At 29.3% G+C, this 20,313-nt stretch overlaps 1 protein-coding gene across 3 annotated transcripts; it reads right to left on the bottom strand.

Moving 5' to 3' along the window:
• Nucleotides 1–13,020: 13,020 nt before the first annotated feature.
• Nucleotides 13,021–17,756, bottom strand: LOC131048577 (uncharacterized). 3 transcript variants are annotated; one of them, XM_057982587.2, is made up of 7 exons: nucleotides 16,000–17,756; nucleotides 15,802–15,878; nucleotides 15,652–15,688; nucleotides 14,858–15,062; nucleotides 14,116–14,650; nucleotides 13,607–13,973; nucleotides 13,021–13,201 (listed from the first exon to the last, which is right to left on the bottom strand). In XM_057982587.2, exons 1-6 carry the CDS (start codon nucleotides 16,277–16,279, stop codon nucleotides 13,650–13,652), a joined length of 1,458 nt encoding a protein of 485 aa, XP_057838570.1. In that variant the 5' UTR covers nucleotides 16,280–17,756; the 3' UTR covers nucleotides 13,021–13,201; nucleotides 13,607–13,649. The 3 variants fall into 3 exon arrangements, with proteins under 3 accessions (XP_057838570.1, XP_057838561.1, XP_057838576.1); XM_057982578.2 differs by lacking the exon at nucleotides 13,021–13,201 and having other exon boundaries at nucleotides 13,260–13,973; XM_057982593.2 differs by lacking the exon at nucleotides 13,021–13,201 and having other exon boundaries at nucleotides 13,265–13,970; nucleotides 16,000–17,753.
• Between the last annotated feature and the right edge of the window lie 2,557 nt (nucleotides 17,757–20,313).

A 20,313-nucleotide genomic window follows, 5' to 3' on the forward strand; every position in this document is an offset into this window, starting at 1 on the left:
AATATCCGCTTTTTCCTAATTTTAAAGTGCCTTATAATATCCTCCTAATTTTAAAAAATGGGAGGCTAATATCTTCCTTAGATTATCAAAAATCAATCTTTTTAAAGTTATCTCATAAATTTCAATTTTAAATTAAAAAATGAGGCATGCACCTTTGAAAATCTACTTTTTTCCATTTTCTCTTCTATATCTTTATTAGCTTCATCTTTCCTTGAATGGAAGCTTTGTCATGCGCTCAATCAAGTCCTTTTGATCAACCAAAAATAATTTTAATCTTGGTTGTCCACCGAGTCTCGAGTTTTCTATAAATTTGGACCTCATTCTTAATTTGAATCATCTAACTTTATGCATCTTTACTCTATCCCATCATCTAGCAATCATCTAACTTTATGCATATTTACTTTGTCTAATCATCTAGCAGTCATCTAACTTTTATGCATTGTTACTCTATCAGAATCCATTTAGCCATCTAGCAATTAGTATCATCATTTTTTTGAAATCCATTTAGCCTTAAAATCATGTTCCTAGTAAATCTCAAACTTTACACCCTTTCTCTCATTTTATATTTGCACCTGCACAAAGAGAGCGACATATCAAAATTAGATATGAAAAGAAGAACAACAAAGATTTATTGCAGAATCATGGAAGCATTGGTTTGCATTTAATTCATGTTTTATTTTAATTGTTATATTGGTTATAGTAGAAATGATTTGCATGTTATTTAAGTTCGTGATTAGCTTAGATCAAGTTCATGTAATGGTTTGATTTCTTAACATGATTTCCTAATCCACAATAAAAAACAAAATGGGTATGTTAATTTAAACTTCTTAAATTTTCCTTCTATTTAGAGGAAGATAAGACTAGGATGTTTTGAAGGTTAATCTAAATTTCTTTAGTTTTGAGTTACTTGGGCCTTGTAAGGTGAAAAGAAGTTCAGTTACCAAAATTCATTTTCTATGAGTGGAATGGATTGATCTAAGAAAAATATAGTTGGGTGCTACCTATATACAATGAGTTTTAAATTAAAGAAAATAAAATAATTTGAAAGCATAAAAATAAAATCAAAGAAAACTTCTTATTCTTAAAATTGATTCCAAAGCTTAGCATGATTTATGTGTTGTTTTGACTTGAAGGTATAAAGATGTTTAGTCTTTTCAGTATAACACTATTAAAAATATATTCAATTTAAAATAATGTAAATGCTTGATTTGTTGATGAATCATAAAATGATGAAAAAATGATGTATTTATAGATTTAGGAGATGAACATAAGAATGAATACCTAAGTTAAGTGAAGAATAAGAGGTATCAACTCAATAGAAAATAAAACTTTTTTAATTTTAAACTAATAGAGAATAATAATGTATTATTCATTTAAATGATTGATAAATGTGCACATAAATTTTTCATTTACAAATTGAGTTGAATAAAGAAAAAATAATAAATTGCTAATTTGAAGTTTAGAATCAACTTGGAAAGAAGATTATGTTTCTAATTTAAAGAAAATTTAATGTATGAGGAAGAATAAGTTTATAAAATGAAGGATATAGTAAATTCAAGAAGGAGAATAAGTTTCTAAAATGAATAAGAGTTAATTTGGAAAGGAGAAAAATATTCTAAAATTAAGAAGAGTTAATTTAGAAAGATTGTTATGTTTCTAAATGAAGACTTGAGAGATGAAAATAGAAATTATGAATGGATAATTAGCTCACATTTAATTAATTAATAATATATGATCTACTTAAATGGATAGTTATAAAATGGGAATCAACTTACATGTAATTAAATAATAAAATAATATTTAATAAGACAAATAATGTGAGAATTATCATATGATATATTAATAATGATAATATAATTGAATAAATGACTATATCAGCTCTAAAAAAAAAGGGCATTTGAATGATATCACTTGAAAATTGCCTCCCTTAATCTTCCAAAAAGAGTGCAATCGGAAGAAGAACCTACTTCAAAATGAAACATTTGGATCTTCGAAAATTACTTTGTATTTAGGCCATATTATCTGGTGCAAAATTGGAAAAGATCTGCATAAAACCTTCCATCAAATCTTCCCAAATTAACATCACCCATCATTGCTATGAAGTGCCAGAGCGCATTTTGGGAATTAAGACCCTTATTCTTCCATAGGTTGTGGGCATTGATCTTCACTAACTTCATTCAAACTCATATTCTGGAGGCAGACAATGGGGATTTCCAAGTTGGGCAGTGACAAATCCGAAGTGAATTGAGACAAATGTTGCCAGGTGTGAGCAAATGTACCTGATATTTCTGGTGGGCCAGGAACGTTGTAGTCATGTCCTAAGATCGCTAGGAGTGCATGAAGCTTGGAATAGATCTCGCTTCTTGTCTCTAATTCGAGAGCTCTACCCATATTCCGAGCAGCTTGTTGAAACGACCAAACTCAGTTCAGGTCCAATGAGTGCTTAATACTATCATATATGATGATAAAATCATCTCGGCTCTATAAATAATGTCTCGAGAAGAGACCACCAATGTGTGCTTGTCCATTCCAAAGATTGTTACCCAATGTTTAAAATTGCTTTCATTTCAATTTAAAATTTTAAATCCAAAACAACCAAATTTCACATTTCTATTTTTTCAAGAAACATACCATTCGTGTAAACCTAAGATTATAAATAAAAAATATTAAAACGAAAAATAATCATACATGATATTTTGTTAGTACTATGAAACTAAAATTTCTATGTACAATAATTATCAAAATACCATGACTTTTTAACTAAAATTATACCCTTGAGTTTCTTTCACACTATTATATAACATATATTTCAATTTAAAATTTTAAAATCTAAAACACCCAAATTTTGCATTTCTATTTTTTCAAAAAACAAACCATTCGTATAAACCTAAGATTATAAATAAAAATATTAAAACAAAAATAATCATACATGATATTTTGTTAGTACTATAAACTAAAATTTCTATGCACAATAATTATCAAAATACCATAACTTTTTAACTAAAATTATACTCTTGAGTTGCTTTCACACTATTATATAACATATAATAAAATTGCATTCCTTTGTTTGATCTTGAGTAAATCTACAAGGTCTTTATTATGGTCAAAATATTTAACCCTATCAGATGATTAAAAATATAAAGCCTATGCCAAAACTACTTACTTGACAAATATTTTTAGTTGAGCTTTCTAAAATATAATATTATATATATTTTCAATTAATTAGTTTACATTTTATATACTGTTCTTAAAATTGTATATTAATAATGTAGAATAGATATACAAATTCTACTTCATTATTGTAAATTAATCTTAGTTATGTTTTATTTTATTATAAATTGATAAAATAATTCTTCTATTTAAATCTATTTTATCTTAATACATCAATTTTAATATTTGTAAAAATAAATCAATGTAGACTTAATTATAAGAAAAATATTTATTTATCATTAATTTTAAATTTTAAAATAGAAAAATACAAAGATGAATCTACCATAAATACAAATAAAATCACATTCAATATGATAATGCTTTCTTCATTACATATAAATTTATCTTTCTTCTTATACAAAGTTACCTAGAAATTAATTAAAATTATATTTAATAAAAGACACATTCATTATATTTTTTATCCCATTACAACATATTTCTCTTCCTTTGAATTTCTCTTCCTTTGAATAATTTGACTACCCTTTGCCTCATTAAGAATACTAGAAATTTTTCATTTCTCCAACTTTAATATGGATATAAGTTCTTGTCTTTTGTAATTCTTTTTAATCCCCCTTCCATTAAATCATAATGATCACATGAAATAATACAATTATAATGTTATAATTTTTTCACGAACTTTATTATGAGTGCTTGTAATTCCATTAAATCATAATAGTCCTACTCAAAATAATACAATTATAATGTTATGAGTGCTTGTTCTAAGTACATCAAAAACTAAAGTATTAATGCAGAACCTCCACATTTCAAGTCCTATACACTCATAACATAATAAATGTCTACATTAAGCAATTTTCTTTATGACTCATAACTTCTTCACAACCTAATCACTTTAATATTTAATAATAGCGGAAGGAAACTTGACAATATTGATTTTTTTTTAAATAATAATGTAAAATTTTCAATTATCCTGAGAAAAGAGAAGCTCAATTATCTATTATATAACATTGTAATTGTAGGTGATCATTAACACGGTTTTTTTAAATATGCAACTATATCCCAACTATATCATTTACAATACGTATTCAAGATAAAATATTTTAATAAGTCAAATAAGTCAATAAGCATAATAGACATTATTGCCATCAATTTTCATGTTAATGTTCACTATACATAGCAATGAAGTATTTAATAATAAGAAGATAAATAAATTAATTTGTGTATGTTAATTTTATTTCTAAATTAAAATATGTAGAGATCAATAATGTATGACATTTAGATGTTTAATATTGTAGGGTTTTCAATGTCAAAAATTAAAGATAAATAGTGAAGGAAAAAAAAATAGTTCATTTTTTATTTATTTTTCTTTTTTTATGGTGATATAGAAAAAAATTATTTATAATATAATTTTTTTCTATTTTTCATGTGTAACTATTATAAATATTAGGAAATAAATATTGAAAAATTTAATAGGTTTTAGGAAAGGTAGAATATGATTCAAGTGGTGTATGAGAGATCCAAAATTGAAATGGATTTGTAGTATAAGAAATGAATTTCAACAAATATGACATGTCAATATATTTAATACAACGTGTTCTATATATAAATAGGTTTTTGCTAACTATGATGAAAATTACAAAAAAATATTAGCACATTAGAATGTAGAAATTGATAAAAAGTACATTTAAATTTACATTTAAAATGAATTTATTATATATATATATGAAATAAATGGTCTAACTAAAGTGTTGTTAGAATATCGAATGTGATCATTCTAGTTGAATGTGGATAGTCCAACACATTATAAGGAATCCTTGATCTTAGATCTTGGTTACATGGTATATAGTATTAAAGGGTTTGAGTTCTTAAAGGCTTAAGACTTTATCATATTAAGGAGTAGTTTTTAGCTTGTGCAAATAAATGATCAACTTCATTAGATTAAATTTGTTTGACAACTTCTTTTAAGAATATTTTTTAGATCTTTGATCCAATAGAGTAAAATTGCAAACGTTTTAATTTTCATTTATATGAGAGTTCAAGGATTCCTTTAATAGATGACTCATTATGAAGACCTCCATCAAGACAAAATAATATAATTTTTGTTGTGTGTTATCATTTCAAAGGATCATAGGAAGTATCTATCTATTAAGATCTCCACATGACTTTGTGCTATATTAAAAATATGGTAAGGATTATGACACTTAACATGTTGATTTTTTTCTTTGAAGATGAAAATTTTATATTTTGACGTACCAGTATACAAACTCTACTAAAATATAAATATTTATAAAAAAAATGAACTAGGATGTTTCAAACTATAAAATGTAAGTAAACACATTAAAATATTACAATAAATAGAATTTCAATTGAATGAGAATAATAAAGGTGTTTTATTTTATAATCAAGGTGCAATTGATAATGTAATTTTCCTAGGATAGCTAGGTATTTTTAGTCAAAGAAAGTATGAGTAGTACTCCTTAATGTGTATTAAGATGCACAAACAAAAAACTACAATAATATGATGAAATCATAAAGCATTGTCCTACTTATAAGAAATCTATTTTTTATGTATAATTAAATATTTATTATAAAAATAAATATTTTAAGACCACATGACTTCCATGTAAGGGAGTTCATTTAAAAGAGTTAGATAAAATGTCTTATATTGAAACCCCTAGGTTTAATTAAATCCTAAATACATTTTACTTCACATCTACAAAAATTCTATAAAAAAAAATTCTACTAAGTCTAATAGTACAAATAAAGGAAGATAAATAAATTAATTTTGTGTATGTTATTCTTTTTATAAGTTGAGATAAAAGATGTAGGAGATTTGGATGTTTAATGTTCTAGAATTTCAATATAAAATATTAAAGAGATAAATAAATAAATAAATAAATTATTTATCATTTATTCTTCTTTTTTATGGTGATAATAAAAACAAAAACATATTACATATTACACATTTTTTATTTTTTATTTTTCACGTATAAATTTATTATACATATTGGGAATTAAATATTGAGAAATTTAGTAGGTTTTAGAAAACATAGAATATGGCCCAAGTGGTGTATGAGAGATCTAAGATTGAATTGGATTTGTATTTGTAGAAATGAATTCTACCAAAATGACATGTCAATGTTTTTAATATAAAATGTTCTATATGTAAACAGTTTTTCTAACTATAATGAAAATTACCAAAAAAATTAATTAGTACTTTAGAATCTATAAACAATTCAATAAAATGATAAAATTTAAATTTACCTTTCAAAATTAATTTAAGTAGTATTATAGTAGGAAAATAAATTATCTAACTATAATGTTAAAATTACAACATTTAATGCAATTATTCTTGTTGTATGCAGATAGTCCAACATATTATAAGGACCCCTTGATCTTAGATATTGGTCAGATGGTATAGGGTTTGAGTCCTTAAAGCCTTGATACACTATCCTAGTAAAGAGTAGTTTTTAGCTTGTGTAAATATATGATCAATCCCATGAGATTAAATTTGTTGGGCAACTTCATTTGAGATTTTTTTTTAGATATTGATTCCATAGTTGAAAATTGCAAATATTTTTATTTTCAATTATATGGAGCTCACAAATTCCTTTAGTGGGTGGCTCATTATGAATTGCTTCATCAGGGAAAACTAATATAAATAAATTTGTGTGGTCTTATTTCAAGGGATGATAGGACTATCTATTTGTAGGGATCTCCCTATAAATTTGTATTATATTAAATGTATGGCATGGAATGTGACACTTAACATGTTTCACTTAGGTAAAGAAAGATAAGGTTCAAACCATATTACATAAAAACCAAAATGGTAGAAATGAGGGATTTCATAAATAGTGAGACTACCAACAACTAAAAAATATCAAATTCACCAAAAGAAGAATAGCAGTAAACAACAAAACTAGGGGAAGCAGGAGAAGATCAAACAAACCAAAAAACTATCTACTTTTAACGTAGCAAATTAAGACCCTTCATGACCTGCCATTCCTTATTGAGAATTTTTAGCATTGTCCAAGAAGGACAACTCCTCGATAGTAGTAACCTTTTGAGAGGGAATGACATTTGGAGAAGCTTTCTCTTTTCCTTTTTAGAAGACATGGTAGGTGAAACAACATGAGCAACATCCTTCTCAACCCTTTTGTGCTTCTTTTTCTCTAGATCTTATTGCAAAACCTACATTGAGATGGTCATGTTTTTTACCATCTCCTTACCATACACCACAATGTCTTACATATTTTTCAACATTTTATCCTATTTTTCTTGGATACTACCAATATAATTCTCCATGTTTCTCAAGTCCTCCATCGAGATACTAGTAGCCTTAACAAACTTGACTTCTTGTTCTAGCATAAACCATTTATCATTTTTTTTTCTAGACCCTTCACAAAAGCTCAACCTACCTCATCAACAACCTCCATAGACCAATTCACTACCTTAGCTAGGGCTAAATCCTCCAATTTAGTGATCTTCACCATTTTCGTATGGATTTGAGCTAGCTACCATTTGAGAATCTCATTTTGGACATTGTAAGCATGACATAGTTCATTTAGTTTAGAACTAAGATTCTCATAGCTTCATTTACTTTAGAACTAAGATCCTCAAAGTTTACAAATAGGGGGCGAATAAGTATTGAGCCACACCAACCAAATTATTTTTTTCAATCCCCCTAAGGAGAGGAGAAAGAAGGGTTATCAAGGGTAATTCTAGAAAATTGGTCACATCAAGTGATCCTTTAGATGAAGGAAACTAGGTATACGTAGAATTATCATCAGAAATCACTTCAAGGGGTACCTCAAAGACCACTTTTTTTATTTATGGGATTTAGGAGGAATCACCTCCCTAGCCTTAGATTTACTCTTTGGTGAGTGTTTTAGTATAGAGGAAGATGAGGCACTGAGGTTTTTAGTTGAGGGGCTAGGGTTCAACTCTACAATTAGGGAAGGATCAGTAATGCAAGGGAAATATGCTATGGTTGGGATAAGGCACAAATTATAGAAATAGAGTTAATAAATAAAACTTCGATTAAGATGGAGACCTTTGGATTTATACTGGACCATATTAACCAAATGGACAAGAGAAGAATGTATCTAGAAAGAAAATTTAAGTCTTTTAAATAAACATAACATGTTAATTATTTTCTTTGTAGATGAAAAGTTACTTAAGATTTTGAAACTTAACATGTTGATTGTTTTCTTTGAAGATGAAAATTTTACATATTGATGTACTAGATGCAAGCTCTACTAAAATCTAAATATTTTCTTAAAATAATGAAGTAGGATGTTCTAAACTAGAATGTGTAAGCATATTAAATGATTACAATAAAGAGAATCTAAATCAAATGAGAAAAATAAAGATAATTTGTTTTCTAATCAAGGTGCAATAGTATAATTTTTCCTAGGATAATTAGGCATTTTTAGTCAAATCAAGAATGAGAAGTATGCCTTAATGTGTATTAAGGTGCACAAACAAAAAATTACAAATAATATGATGAAATCATAAAGCATAATCCTACTTGTACGAAATCTATATTTTACATAAAATTATGTTTTTTTTTTGTTTGCTTTTTTTAAATTAAGCCTCCATGACTTCCATCTAAGGCAGTTTGTTTTAAATGGGTTAGATAAAACCCCTTAGATTGAATCCCCTAGGCTTAAATTAGATCTTTAACACATTCTCCTTCACGTCTATGAAAACCCTATCATAAAAAGTCTTCATCTTTTTAAGGATCAAATAAAGTCATTTGAAAATGTTATTCTATAAGTGTGTAGCCCATAATGTTAGTTTCATAAAAAAATAAAATATGTATTATTGTTAACAAGGTTCATTATTAAAAACAATAATAATATACAAGATTCTAGTGAATAAACATTTTTAAATAAATCTAAAAAAAAACTACTATAGTCCACATGAATGCCCTTGTTTCAATCAAGTAAAAATTTGAATGATACTATATGCAAAGAGAAACATTATTTATGGAAAATAATGTCTAAATTTTGTTACCACTAGTTTAAAATGGATAATAAATAAATAAATCAATAAAAAGTAGAAAAAATAAATGTGCACTAGACATTAAATAGTTAATTATCTAATTGAAGAAATTATGAAAAAAAAATTATTTGTAGTAAAAGCTATATGTAGGATAGTAAAATATAAGTTTATAATAAATATAAAGAAAGTAAGATTAAAAAGATACAATATAAAGATTGAATCCATATAGAAAACTTCACAAGTAATTAGTATATTTGTGCTTAGATTTTTTTATTTTATTTGATATAATTGACACAACCTAAAAGTTCTAAAATATGTTAGTTTTTGTCTCCCAGTTGTTTTAAATAATGGGTCACACCTTTTATATGGTCACATAATAAGAAATTTTTAAAATATAAAATGGATAGTGGTGAGTTAATGAATTATTGCTTGACAAAGGTGGCAGGTCTAACTAGTCGTATAAAAAATTTAGGTGAAGATGTGGGTAACAATTATCATAGATAAAATCTTAAAGAACTTGACTCCCAAGTTTAATAGAGGTGTTTCTATGATTAAGAATTTTAAAGATGTCACAATCATTAAAATAGTTGAACTAAGTGAAATTTTATTAATTACTATGTAAATGATGAAATCCTAGAACAAAATAATTTCTCCAAAACAAAGCCTAAGAGGTGAAATAAACACATTCTTCAAAAATGAAAATGTAAAATGAATATAGAGGTCAATCTATTAATTCCAAAGGAAAGAGTTATTTTAGATGAAGAAGCAACAAATTTTGACCTAAAAAATAAAGACGAAGATAAAAGGATAATGGATAATATATTAATAAAATGAATATACAATCATTTCATTGTACCAATTTAGACATCATGAATCATAATGTTGGAATAAGAGTTCTAAAGTAGAGAAGAGGAATTATCATACTACTTTTGAAGATCAATAAGAATTATCCATTTCTTGTTTCCAAATAAATGTGAGTGAGAATGATGTACTATGTATTAATTCAATATGATCTTCTTATATTAAATTAACTAAAAATGTTCTCATCACTTTGAATGATAAGAATAATACTATGTTGGTCTTTGTAGATAATTCATCTTGTGATGCAAAATTTAAGGGTACTATTGCAATATAGCTAAATTAAGGTGATGCAAGGAGTATCAATGAAAAACTATTGATTCCAACACTTAAGATTATTTTTTGTTTGTTGGATAGATGATGGTATAAAATTATCAAGTAACTTTCCATGAAGATAAGTGCATAGTAAAATAATTGAAAAGGGATACATTTATTACAAGAGTAAACATGAGATGGGATAAGATGTTTCCTCATAATTTCACTTGAGGAAAATAATCAATGACTATTGTAATGGATGAAAGTAGAATCTAGCATCAAAGGTATGTTCATGTGGATTTGTTTTGCACAAGATATAAATAATTTTTTTGTGGCCTACCTTTTGTTCTATTTCTAGCAAACAACATAGAGATAGCATTCCAATTGAAAAATCTAAAAGTAAACTTTGAGAAAATTCATCCATTTTTTGGTGCTCCTATGGATATAATTCTTTTGAAATTTTTATTATTTTCTAAGGTTCCTCATTGGTTAATGCTCTAGAAAAAAAAAGATTTATTGCTTGGTTATTAAATTAAATTTTTTGATAAATACATAGAATTAAGAGGTTAGTTGAAAAATAAAGTGGAAAATACATCAATGTAAGAAGGTAATTAATATATATATATATATATATATATATATATATATATATATATATATATATATATATATATATATATATATATATATATATATATATATATTTGTGTGTGTGTGTGTGTGTGTGTGTGTGTGTGTGTGCATATAGTAGTTTACAAAAAATTATAGAATCAAGAGAGAGTTCACCACTTCCTACACTAAAAAAGAAATGGAGTTTTTAAAAGGCATATTATGACCATTATTGAAATGGTAAGGATTATGATGAAACAATATAACTTGTATAAGTTTTTTTGGAGAAAAAATAGTATATACAATAACATATCTTATGTATAGGAGTTGTACAAAAAAATTAAATGGATAGACCCTAAAAAATTAAAGAAAAAGTATTATATAGAACAATGTATCTTCTATATAGGAGTCCTACAAAATAAATTAAAGAATGGTAGTATATATAACAATGTATCTTGTATATAAGAATCCTAAAAAATAAATTAAATGAATAAGCCCTAAATAAACATGGTCTAGACTAAACCCAAGCAATGATTATTTGAGAATATTTCGATATGTCACTCATTAACACATATGAAAGGAGGAAATGTATGAGTAATATTATAAAGGAATGAAATATATTTTTATTGGGCATTTACCAAAAAATAAAGCATATTAGTCATGTAACTCACTAAGATAGAAACTAATGATAAGAAAAAGTTTTGGTTTTTAGTAGAGAAATAAAATGCACGTAGAAAAAGAAATGAAAGAAAACAAATAGTGATTTATGAAGTTGAAGAAGAGGAAAGAGAAATTGAATCCCCAAGTGAGGGGATACGAAAGTATTGGAATTGCATGAAGAAATAAAGGATCATCCATCAACTCTTATGTTGGACTTAAATTTTAACAAATGGTATTAAGATCACAATATAAGATATTAAAAAATGAGCTATATAGATTTAAACAAGTTTTAGAAAAGTAAGAGTAGACTGAAGCAACAAATAATGAAGTAAGAACAATTACAATGAATGATACAATTAAAAAGGTTTTATAAGAGTCAATATAATTTTAATATTTATATCATGAACTCAACTAATCATATTATTATATTAGTTCAGTATGTGAATGATCTTGTCTACATTAGTAGCCATTCTACTTTATATATTAAGTTTAGAGAAGGTATGATTATATATTTTGAGATTATATACACACTACTTTCTTGGCATAAAAGTATGGGAAATAAATATAGGATATTCATTTGTTAGAAAATGTACATGTTTAATATAACCTACAAAAGTTTTAGATGAAAGGTTGTAAGCCAATTGAAATATCAATTAAATTTGTACTTAAGTTATGTAATTCAAATGTCATAAGATCTAGTGGACCCCACTCTATATAGGTAGGTAATTGGTAATTTAATCTACTTGGTTGCTACAACTAGATATTGTATGTTTTGAGCTTGGTATCTAGGTTCATGTTATCACCAAAGAAAACACATTAGATCATATCGAAGAACATTCTCAATTATCTCAAGGAAAATTGATTATGCTCTCAAAATTCAACATTCAGAGGATAGTAATTTAATTGGCTATATAGATTTAAATTGGGTTAGTCCTATACATAATTGGTATTTTAATATATATCTTGGTTCTGTAGTATTATCTTGAAACTCCAAGAAATAGTTGATTGTATCACTTTCTATAGTTGATGTAGATTTCAATGTTATAACATCAGACTTTATGGTTGACACAACCATTGAAGGACTTATCCTAAATAGATAACATGTGCTCACCATGTATTGTAATAGTGCTAGTACTATACAAATGATGAAGAATTTAGTGCTTCATCATATGACGAAATATGATGAGAGGTGATTGAACAAAACTACATTAGAGAATCAATTGAAAAGAGATTGTATATTAAAGTACAAAAGATCATATAATAGATAACTTCAGAAAGTTTCTAGCTCACAAAGATTCTAAACACAAAAGACCTACTTCAAGTTATTCCTAGAGATCATTATGAAAAGAATGACATTATTTACATTATAGTAGACTTCTTTACTTATAGATACTTTATAAAATCTATATAAAATATTCCATGGTCCCTCTTCTATGAAAATAATTGAACCTGCTTACATATACTTAGTTTGTATTCTAATAGATCACCATTACAAATCTTCCTTCATTCTCCTTCTAAAAACGATCATATAGAGAGAGAAATGAATGCATCAAACCCCCCAGGAGCCCCATTCCAAATCGACTAAATCTCTAAATCCCCTGCTTTATTCCAGTCCTGGTCCACCCTATTCTATTCCTGGTTCACCCTAAAAAATGTCCATCTAATATCAAACGAAACATTATATTCTCACAGGCGTAGGCATTTATCCTCAAATTAAAATTTGACACTAACATGTGTACGATTTATTAATATTTCAATAAATTTGATCTACTTTTCCAAATATACAGCTTTCTCAAACCAATACTTTTCTGCCAAAATTAGTGGTTCGAAAACAAAATGAAAGCATGCCAAAATATTGCTAGTCAAGGCATAGTACGGGCAATTAAATCTGAAAATTTATTGTAAGTCAATTCTAAGTGTACAAAGAAACCTGCTGGTTTGACTGTGTATAAATAAGATCATTAGAGTTATTTATTAGTTTAAGCAATAATTCAGTTGTAGACAACCACAGATAGGAGAAACATAATCACAAAATGTTCTAAAGGATTACCTTATTTGTATAATTTTCCGGCTTATGTTTTGGCTTGTGCTCATTACAATGCCCGAAGTGACATTGTCAGATCTAAGGTAGGAACACAATCTGCTTGCTGCTGCAACAAAAACTGTTTGGGCTTGCAACCACCTTCTTCTTTCATGGCGGTCTGGTTGAGAAACTTTGTACCCTCATTCTTCTTATGTTTGGAGAATAATGAAAGAGACAATCTACTATCAATTTCCTCTTCATCCTCATCATCACCTCCATTAATGGTGGATTCTCTAGATTTCCTCTTTCTCTCTGGCTTGTCATTTGACTGCTCCTGATGTTTAGAAATCTTAGTTTGCTCCTCTTCTTGTATTTGTAGTCTTGGTTGTAGCTGCTAAACCAAAGAAATAATAAGAAAAATCATGTAGATGAGAATAATAGGGAATAAGAAGTGTTTTTTCCTTTTCTTATAACCTGAAAGCTATTCCCAAAGGATCAACTCTAAGATATAAATATAAGTGGAAATGGAAGAATACCTGGAGCTCCAAAGACAGTTGACCTTTCTTTAAAGCATTTGAATGAGCTTCACTGGCCTTGGCTAGGGTTTGGCAAAATTTCTTCTGGGAATTATTGCAGGATGGGCCCCCCAGTCTTATGTGGGACAAATCATCTGAGTCCATCGTGGACAATTGAGCACTACTATTAGAATCCAACCAACCACCCTCTATATGTCTGGTATTTGGCCTTTGCTCGTGCCAGTTATCAATATGCCCAGTGAAGCCAGGCATAATATGATCTTCTTTATATGGTTTTCCCGCACTCCCAACTTCTATAAGTTCATTGCTTTTACCCCATTGGAGAGAACAATTATTGTCATCTGCAGTACTTGAGAGCTCTGCTTGGGGGTTTCCACAAGACAAAGCATGTAGATTTTGGTTGGTCTTATTACAATCAAAATGCCTAGAAGTAGCCCATCCATATAAATGCCTTGAAATGTTATTATTGGCAATTTGGTTTTGATATGACCTGAAAAGCCAATCCCGATGGCTCGCCCAAGGACTCCCGTTATGCCTACACATGACATGATAATCACCATGAGTACCCATTATTTACATTTCTGTTCGTATGAGAAAATTCTCTCTACCTAAGCAACTGGAATTTTCTGTCAAACTTAATTAGTTGTTTACGAAATAGTGCCAAAAGCTAACTGGGCATCAAGATCTATAAAATCTATTGACATATCTGTATATAATTTATTGAAATAATATTAACATATACCTGGTTGGATTGCTAGGATCAAAAGATTGTAAGGCGTGCCGAGGAAGAAGATTACAGTAATGGGAAGTTTCATAATTTTCATTCACCATAAATCTCTCATTTTCGTAGTGTCGTAACCTTGCTGTCGTGGTTGTTCTTGAAAGAGAGAAGCAATCTGCAATACTTTCCTGTGCGCCTTCCATGAACCTTTCCGACTGCCCTATTCCTGTTCAAGTAATGGAGGAATCCAATATAAATTATACATTCCCAAATTTTCTTCTACAGGATTTTCTAATAAAACAGATTAGATCTGAATTCGAATGTCCCTTAGATTCTCTTTATCTTTTCCTGGTCTAAGCCACGGAATAGCATTCACCATCAATGTTTGTGGTTGGCACGTTAGCTTTTTATTATGTGGGGCAGATCATGAATTAGGTCAGCATCTATAGCCCATCAAGGCTAACTGCAATTAGGGGTATAACTTTTCACAGCCTGGGTTTTGGAAGCTTGTTAGTTTCTGAATTTGATCATATAAATAATTCAACGTATGATCATATTTCATGATTCATTCTTAGATTGAGCTGATTAAGAAGACAATTTTTATTCATCAAGATCATACTCTAAATTTTTTTGAATAAATGTAAAATTGAGAACTTTGAGCCACCCAGTGAATGACCCGTCCTATACACACATCCAGAACTCTTGAAATGGTGAATGACTACCAATTAATGTGATTATTGTTCTTAGCTTTATCAAAGGTCTTGACATAATGATTCAAGAAAATAATAGGGGAAATGATTAATTTGAACACCCACCTTGTCCATTTTCATCGTTTTTCATGCTCCTATACATCTTCACAGACAGCAACAGAAAGTACATCACATAACATTAGAAACCAAAAGATTATAGATTACAAATGAGAGAAGGAAACACAGATTCATAGATAGTACATACACTGACACTACCTGTAGGTGGCTCTTAACATGGGAAATAGTCAATCCTTTCACGTCCATCAGCTGTAGCACTAGCTTAGGTGTTGCTCCTGCACGGCGGTTCATGAAATCAGAGCTAGAGAATCCAACAGTCTTAGATTCCTCTTTTCATTTCTTTTATATAAATTATTGTAGACAGTCATATCTACATCTATTAGAAATAGGACTTACTGTCTTGCCCACCGAGTCGTTCAACGGCATGAATAAAAGAATGGTGAAGCTCTGGAGTCCAACGAAGGCGAGGCATTTTGGAACGAACATACTGTCTTACAGCCCCACTGCCTCTGCTCCTGGTCTCCTGATTTCCTTCCACAGTACTAGTGCTACAACTCCTTGCCAAAACATCATTTCCATCCCCATCTGAGAGACTCCGTCTGCCTGAGTTCAATCCACTAGTAGTCCCAAATACTTGCCCACTGCTACAACTACTTTCTTCTCCCTCAACCTCCATATTCTCCCCTATTCCTTCCTTTCAACTTCTGATTATACATAACCATGCAGTCATGGCCATCATTGTGAGAACTATTCCCATACAACAGTTCAAGATTCCATAAGAATCAGAAAAACCCATTGATATCATGCAATCCCAATTCTTCAAAAGTCCACGATCTGTGAAATAGTTCATTGGTGGAATCATCTGAGTCCAGGAAAATCCCAAGAAATATCAAATGCTTATGACACTATTTTCTCCCTATATTACAAATCCATCCATATGGCAAGATCACAGCTTTAGAGATCTCCCATCAAGAACACAAACCCACATCTTCCCACTAGAAAAACTAATCCATAGTCCTTATGATCTCCCTACATTAGAACTCCAAGGAAAAATCATTAGAGATTTCCCATCAAGATCACCAACCCATGTGATTTCACTACAAAAAAATTAATCCATAATCCTTATGATCTCCCTATATTAGAACTCTAGAAAACAGCATTAGAGATCTCCCATCAAGGACACCAACCCATGTCGTCTCACTACAAAAATTTATTCTGTAATCCTTATGATCAGCATAAGAGATGTCCCATCAAGATCACCAAGCCATGTCGTCTCTCTGCAAAAACTTAATCCATAATCCGAATGATCTCCCTACATTAGAATTCCAACAAAACAACATTATAGATCTCCCATCAAGAAGACCAGCCCATGTCATCTGGCTACAAAAAAACTTAATTCATAATCAAACCACTGAACCATAAATTGATGGAAATCAGTCACATCCTGACAGACCATAGACTGATAGTGAGAATGCTATCTGTAACCCAATATCACCTGCACCAGTATCATCCTATGCCAATCCCATAGCTTTCTCCTTCACTCTCTGCAAACTGTCCTGGAAGATAACATCTAGATTTCACATAAGTACGGTTACATGAGGAAAGATACAAGATAGGCTATATTATAGTCAGGAGGCCTTGTGCAGATTTTAAACAATCAGCTTTAGGGCGTATAGGACATGAAATATCTTGAGACAGCAGAGGGCACTGAAATCCTCGAAATTCCTTGTGGAGATTGAAACAAACGATACGCCAAAGTAGCCAGTTTTCCAAGTCAATCCCCTATTCCAAACAATAGGGCTGTGGCAGATTATAATTTTCTTAATGTTTCACAGAAATCAATAAAATACTGTTTCTTTCTGAGCTCTGTGTCTGTGACACACAGGCCGAGGCTTGGCCACATGGATAGACTAACTATAGACTAGAGTAGACTCATAAGTTTTGTTTTGAATTGCAGCACGAGATTTAACTACACCTTGGAAAGAAAAAGGAAGTCTATAACCAGGGAGCCTTTCTCCAAGTCATTAGCTGAAAAAAGATCGGTAGAGAGGAAATGGGTGTGCTCCTAGAATTGACTAGGGCTATAGAAAGAAATGACATATGGTGAAATGTTACCACTAATCTCTGTGAATTTGAGTAAATTTCGAAAATACCATTCTTTCAGGGTGAGAAGAAAGAAAATTCGGGACTTGTTTCTTTATTGCAAATCGTGACATCATTGAAGGTCATGTCACTCAACGGTGCCCACCTGCCCTTTGACATCTATATCTCTCTCCGTCTCATGAATGCACATGCGGTGGTAAATTGCATGACTTGTGCGTGAGAATCAGATTATTTACGTCGGTTGGAAGGGAATTTTTCACTTTTAACTAATTTAGATGATAGGGAGCTCTCGGGGTGATACAGTAGATCATTTACTCTTTAGTTATGGACCGTACCTTTTCCCAATTCCGTGAGGCCAACAAAGTTATTAATATTCTCCACAAAGTTTACTTTGGGATTGACCAGTTCTTGCATGGTTCCATATTTATGGTTGTAACTGTAAGGTATTAAAGTGCATACCCTTCAACTTTATGTTTTTGTTTTTATGTTAGATCATTTATATTGGTATTTTAATTTTGAATTTATTATTAAGGTATGTTTAATTGAAGATTAGATTATGATTAGTCTTTTTGTAAGGTTTTGGTTTCTTCTAGAAGATATTTGTTGTCTAATCGATGCTTATTACTCTTTTATTTTCTTATACTCTTCTATCTTTTCCTATTGTATATATAACTATACCTTTTATTCATTGATAAATTCATATATCTATATCGATCTAATGTCTTAGTCTAGATACACATCACCTTTAACTATTCATTTACTCTTTTATTTGGTTCACTCTCCCTTTTCACACTCATATGCCTTTCGTTTCCTCCACTCCCTTTTTTTCTACTCACAAGACTTTTGTTCTATAACCCAACTTTTCCCACTAATTGTGCTACCTTCATGAATGAGATATAAAATATTTATGATTTACAAAAGCCTCATAAAAAGGATGAAGATGAATGGTACATTATCTATTTGCATGTGACATATAACACCTAGTTTTATGATGTGTGGTGGTAGAGGTGATTCGTCAACTCATACATATACATCCAAAGCAGCATATTCTGATCAACTTTATATTGAGATGTTACATGAAATTTTTTTTTCATGGAACTTGATATATTATAAATTTATTGATTTTATTTCTTAACTTTTAACTTTATTTGGGGACTTAGCCAAGGCTTTTACTAATCATTTGTTAATTAAAAATTTATAAAATGTAAAGAAAGATTAAATGAGCTGTGAACGAATATGAGCTTAGATTTCAAAGTTTGTTAATAAACATGACTAGTCAACCATTGCACATTGAGTGTTCAATTTTATTTATTGATATCATTGTTCCAATAATAAAAGAAAAAGTGATTCCTAATATGTACAATTCATTATTTAACTATGTGATATTGTGTGTCATTATGAGCTTCAATTGTTAGAAAATAATCGCCTCTATTATAATGACATATGTAGCACTTCATGCTATTATTCTACGTATCAATCAAGTTATGAGGGTGACAAGGCTAAATAAATAATGATGCAAGGAAAAGTTAGGCTCACTCTAATTAAAGACAGTCAAACCATGTATCTTGAGAAAAATCAAATGTAAAAATATTATAACACAGAGATAGAATAAAAAATGACATCTTTATTAGTTCTATCAACACTAGGATATACCCAACATGGTGTTCATGCCTACAATTTTACACAAGTTCAACCATGCAAATTATAGAGATCTTATAAGTTTCGAAAAGCTAGATACTTTCCTATAGTATTTGACGACTATAGAAATCTAGGAAATGCATGCCTACACACATTAAGTGGTTAAGTGAAATCCATTAGAATCTCCAAGAGATGGGGACAACAATCCTAAATTAGCACATTGTCAATATTTACACTTATTTTCTTAAGTGGATCAAACTTCCCTAGATTATTTGGGTCATGTTATGTAATAATCATGGGTATCGAAGCCTTACGTTATTGTCAACCTGAAGCAATGGTAAAATATCAATATCTTAATTTTTAAATTTAAATTTACTCTAAGCTCATAATTTTGGTTATATTAAATAACCTCCAAACATTTACTAATAAACAAAATATTTAGGAATTCATAAGTCTTGGGAGATGAGTCACAATATCGTTGGTTCAATACATAATACAATTATCAACTTAGTAAGAATAATTAAAATAAATTTCTATGCAGAAGTGTTGTAAGATAGACACCAACAAATCCTACTATTCAGACATCTATATTATTTAGGAGAAAATACACACTCTAATTTCAAGCACAAAGTAAGAGATCTCTACAATAGATAAAAAATAGAAAAGAGAAACTACATATATGTGTTAATGATGCTAGATCGTTAATGGATTAGAGAATTTTCTACATCAAACATATCTAATAATAAATTTGTGAGAATAGTACTTATATACAATGGTTTAAAAACTTAAATCAACTCTCACATGTTGGAATGCCACTTCACAATTTTAACCTAGTGCATGCTTGAGGTCTTTGCCCTCTTGTTAACCTAAATGATTATCAAACACACCTAGCTAAAAAAAAATATCTCAAAGCACTCATGCATGAGGGATAGCTCATTGAAAAAAAGTAGAGCTTGACTATATTATATT

The sequence above is a fragment of the Cryptomeria japonica genome, chromosome 7 (genome assembly GCF_030272615.1).
Source record: "Cryptomeria japonica chromosome 7, Sugi_1.0, whole genome shotgun sequence".
NCBI lineage: Eukaryota > Viridiplantae > Streptophyta > Pinopsida > Cupressales > Cupressaceae > Cryptomeria > Cryptomeria japonica.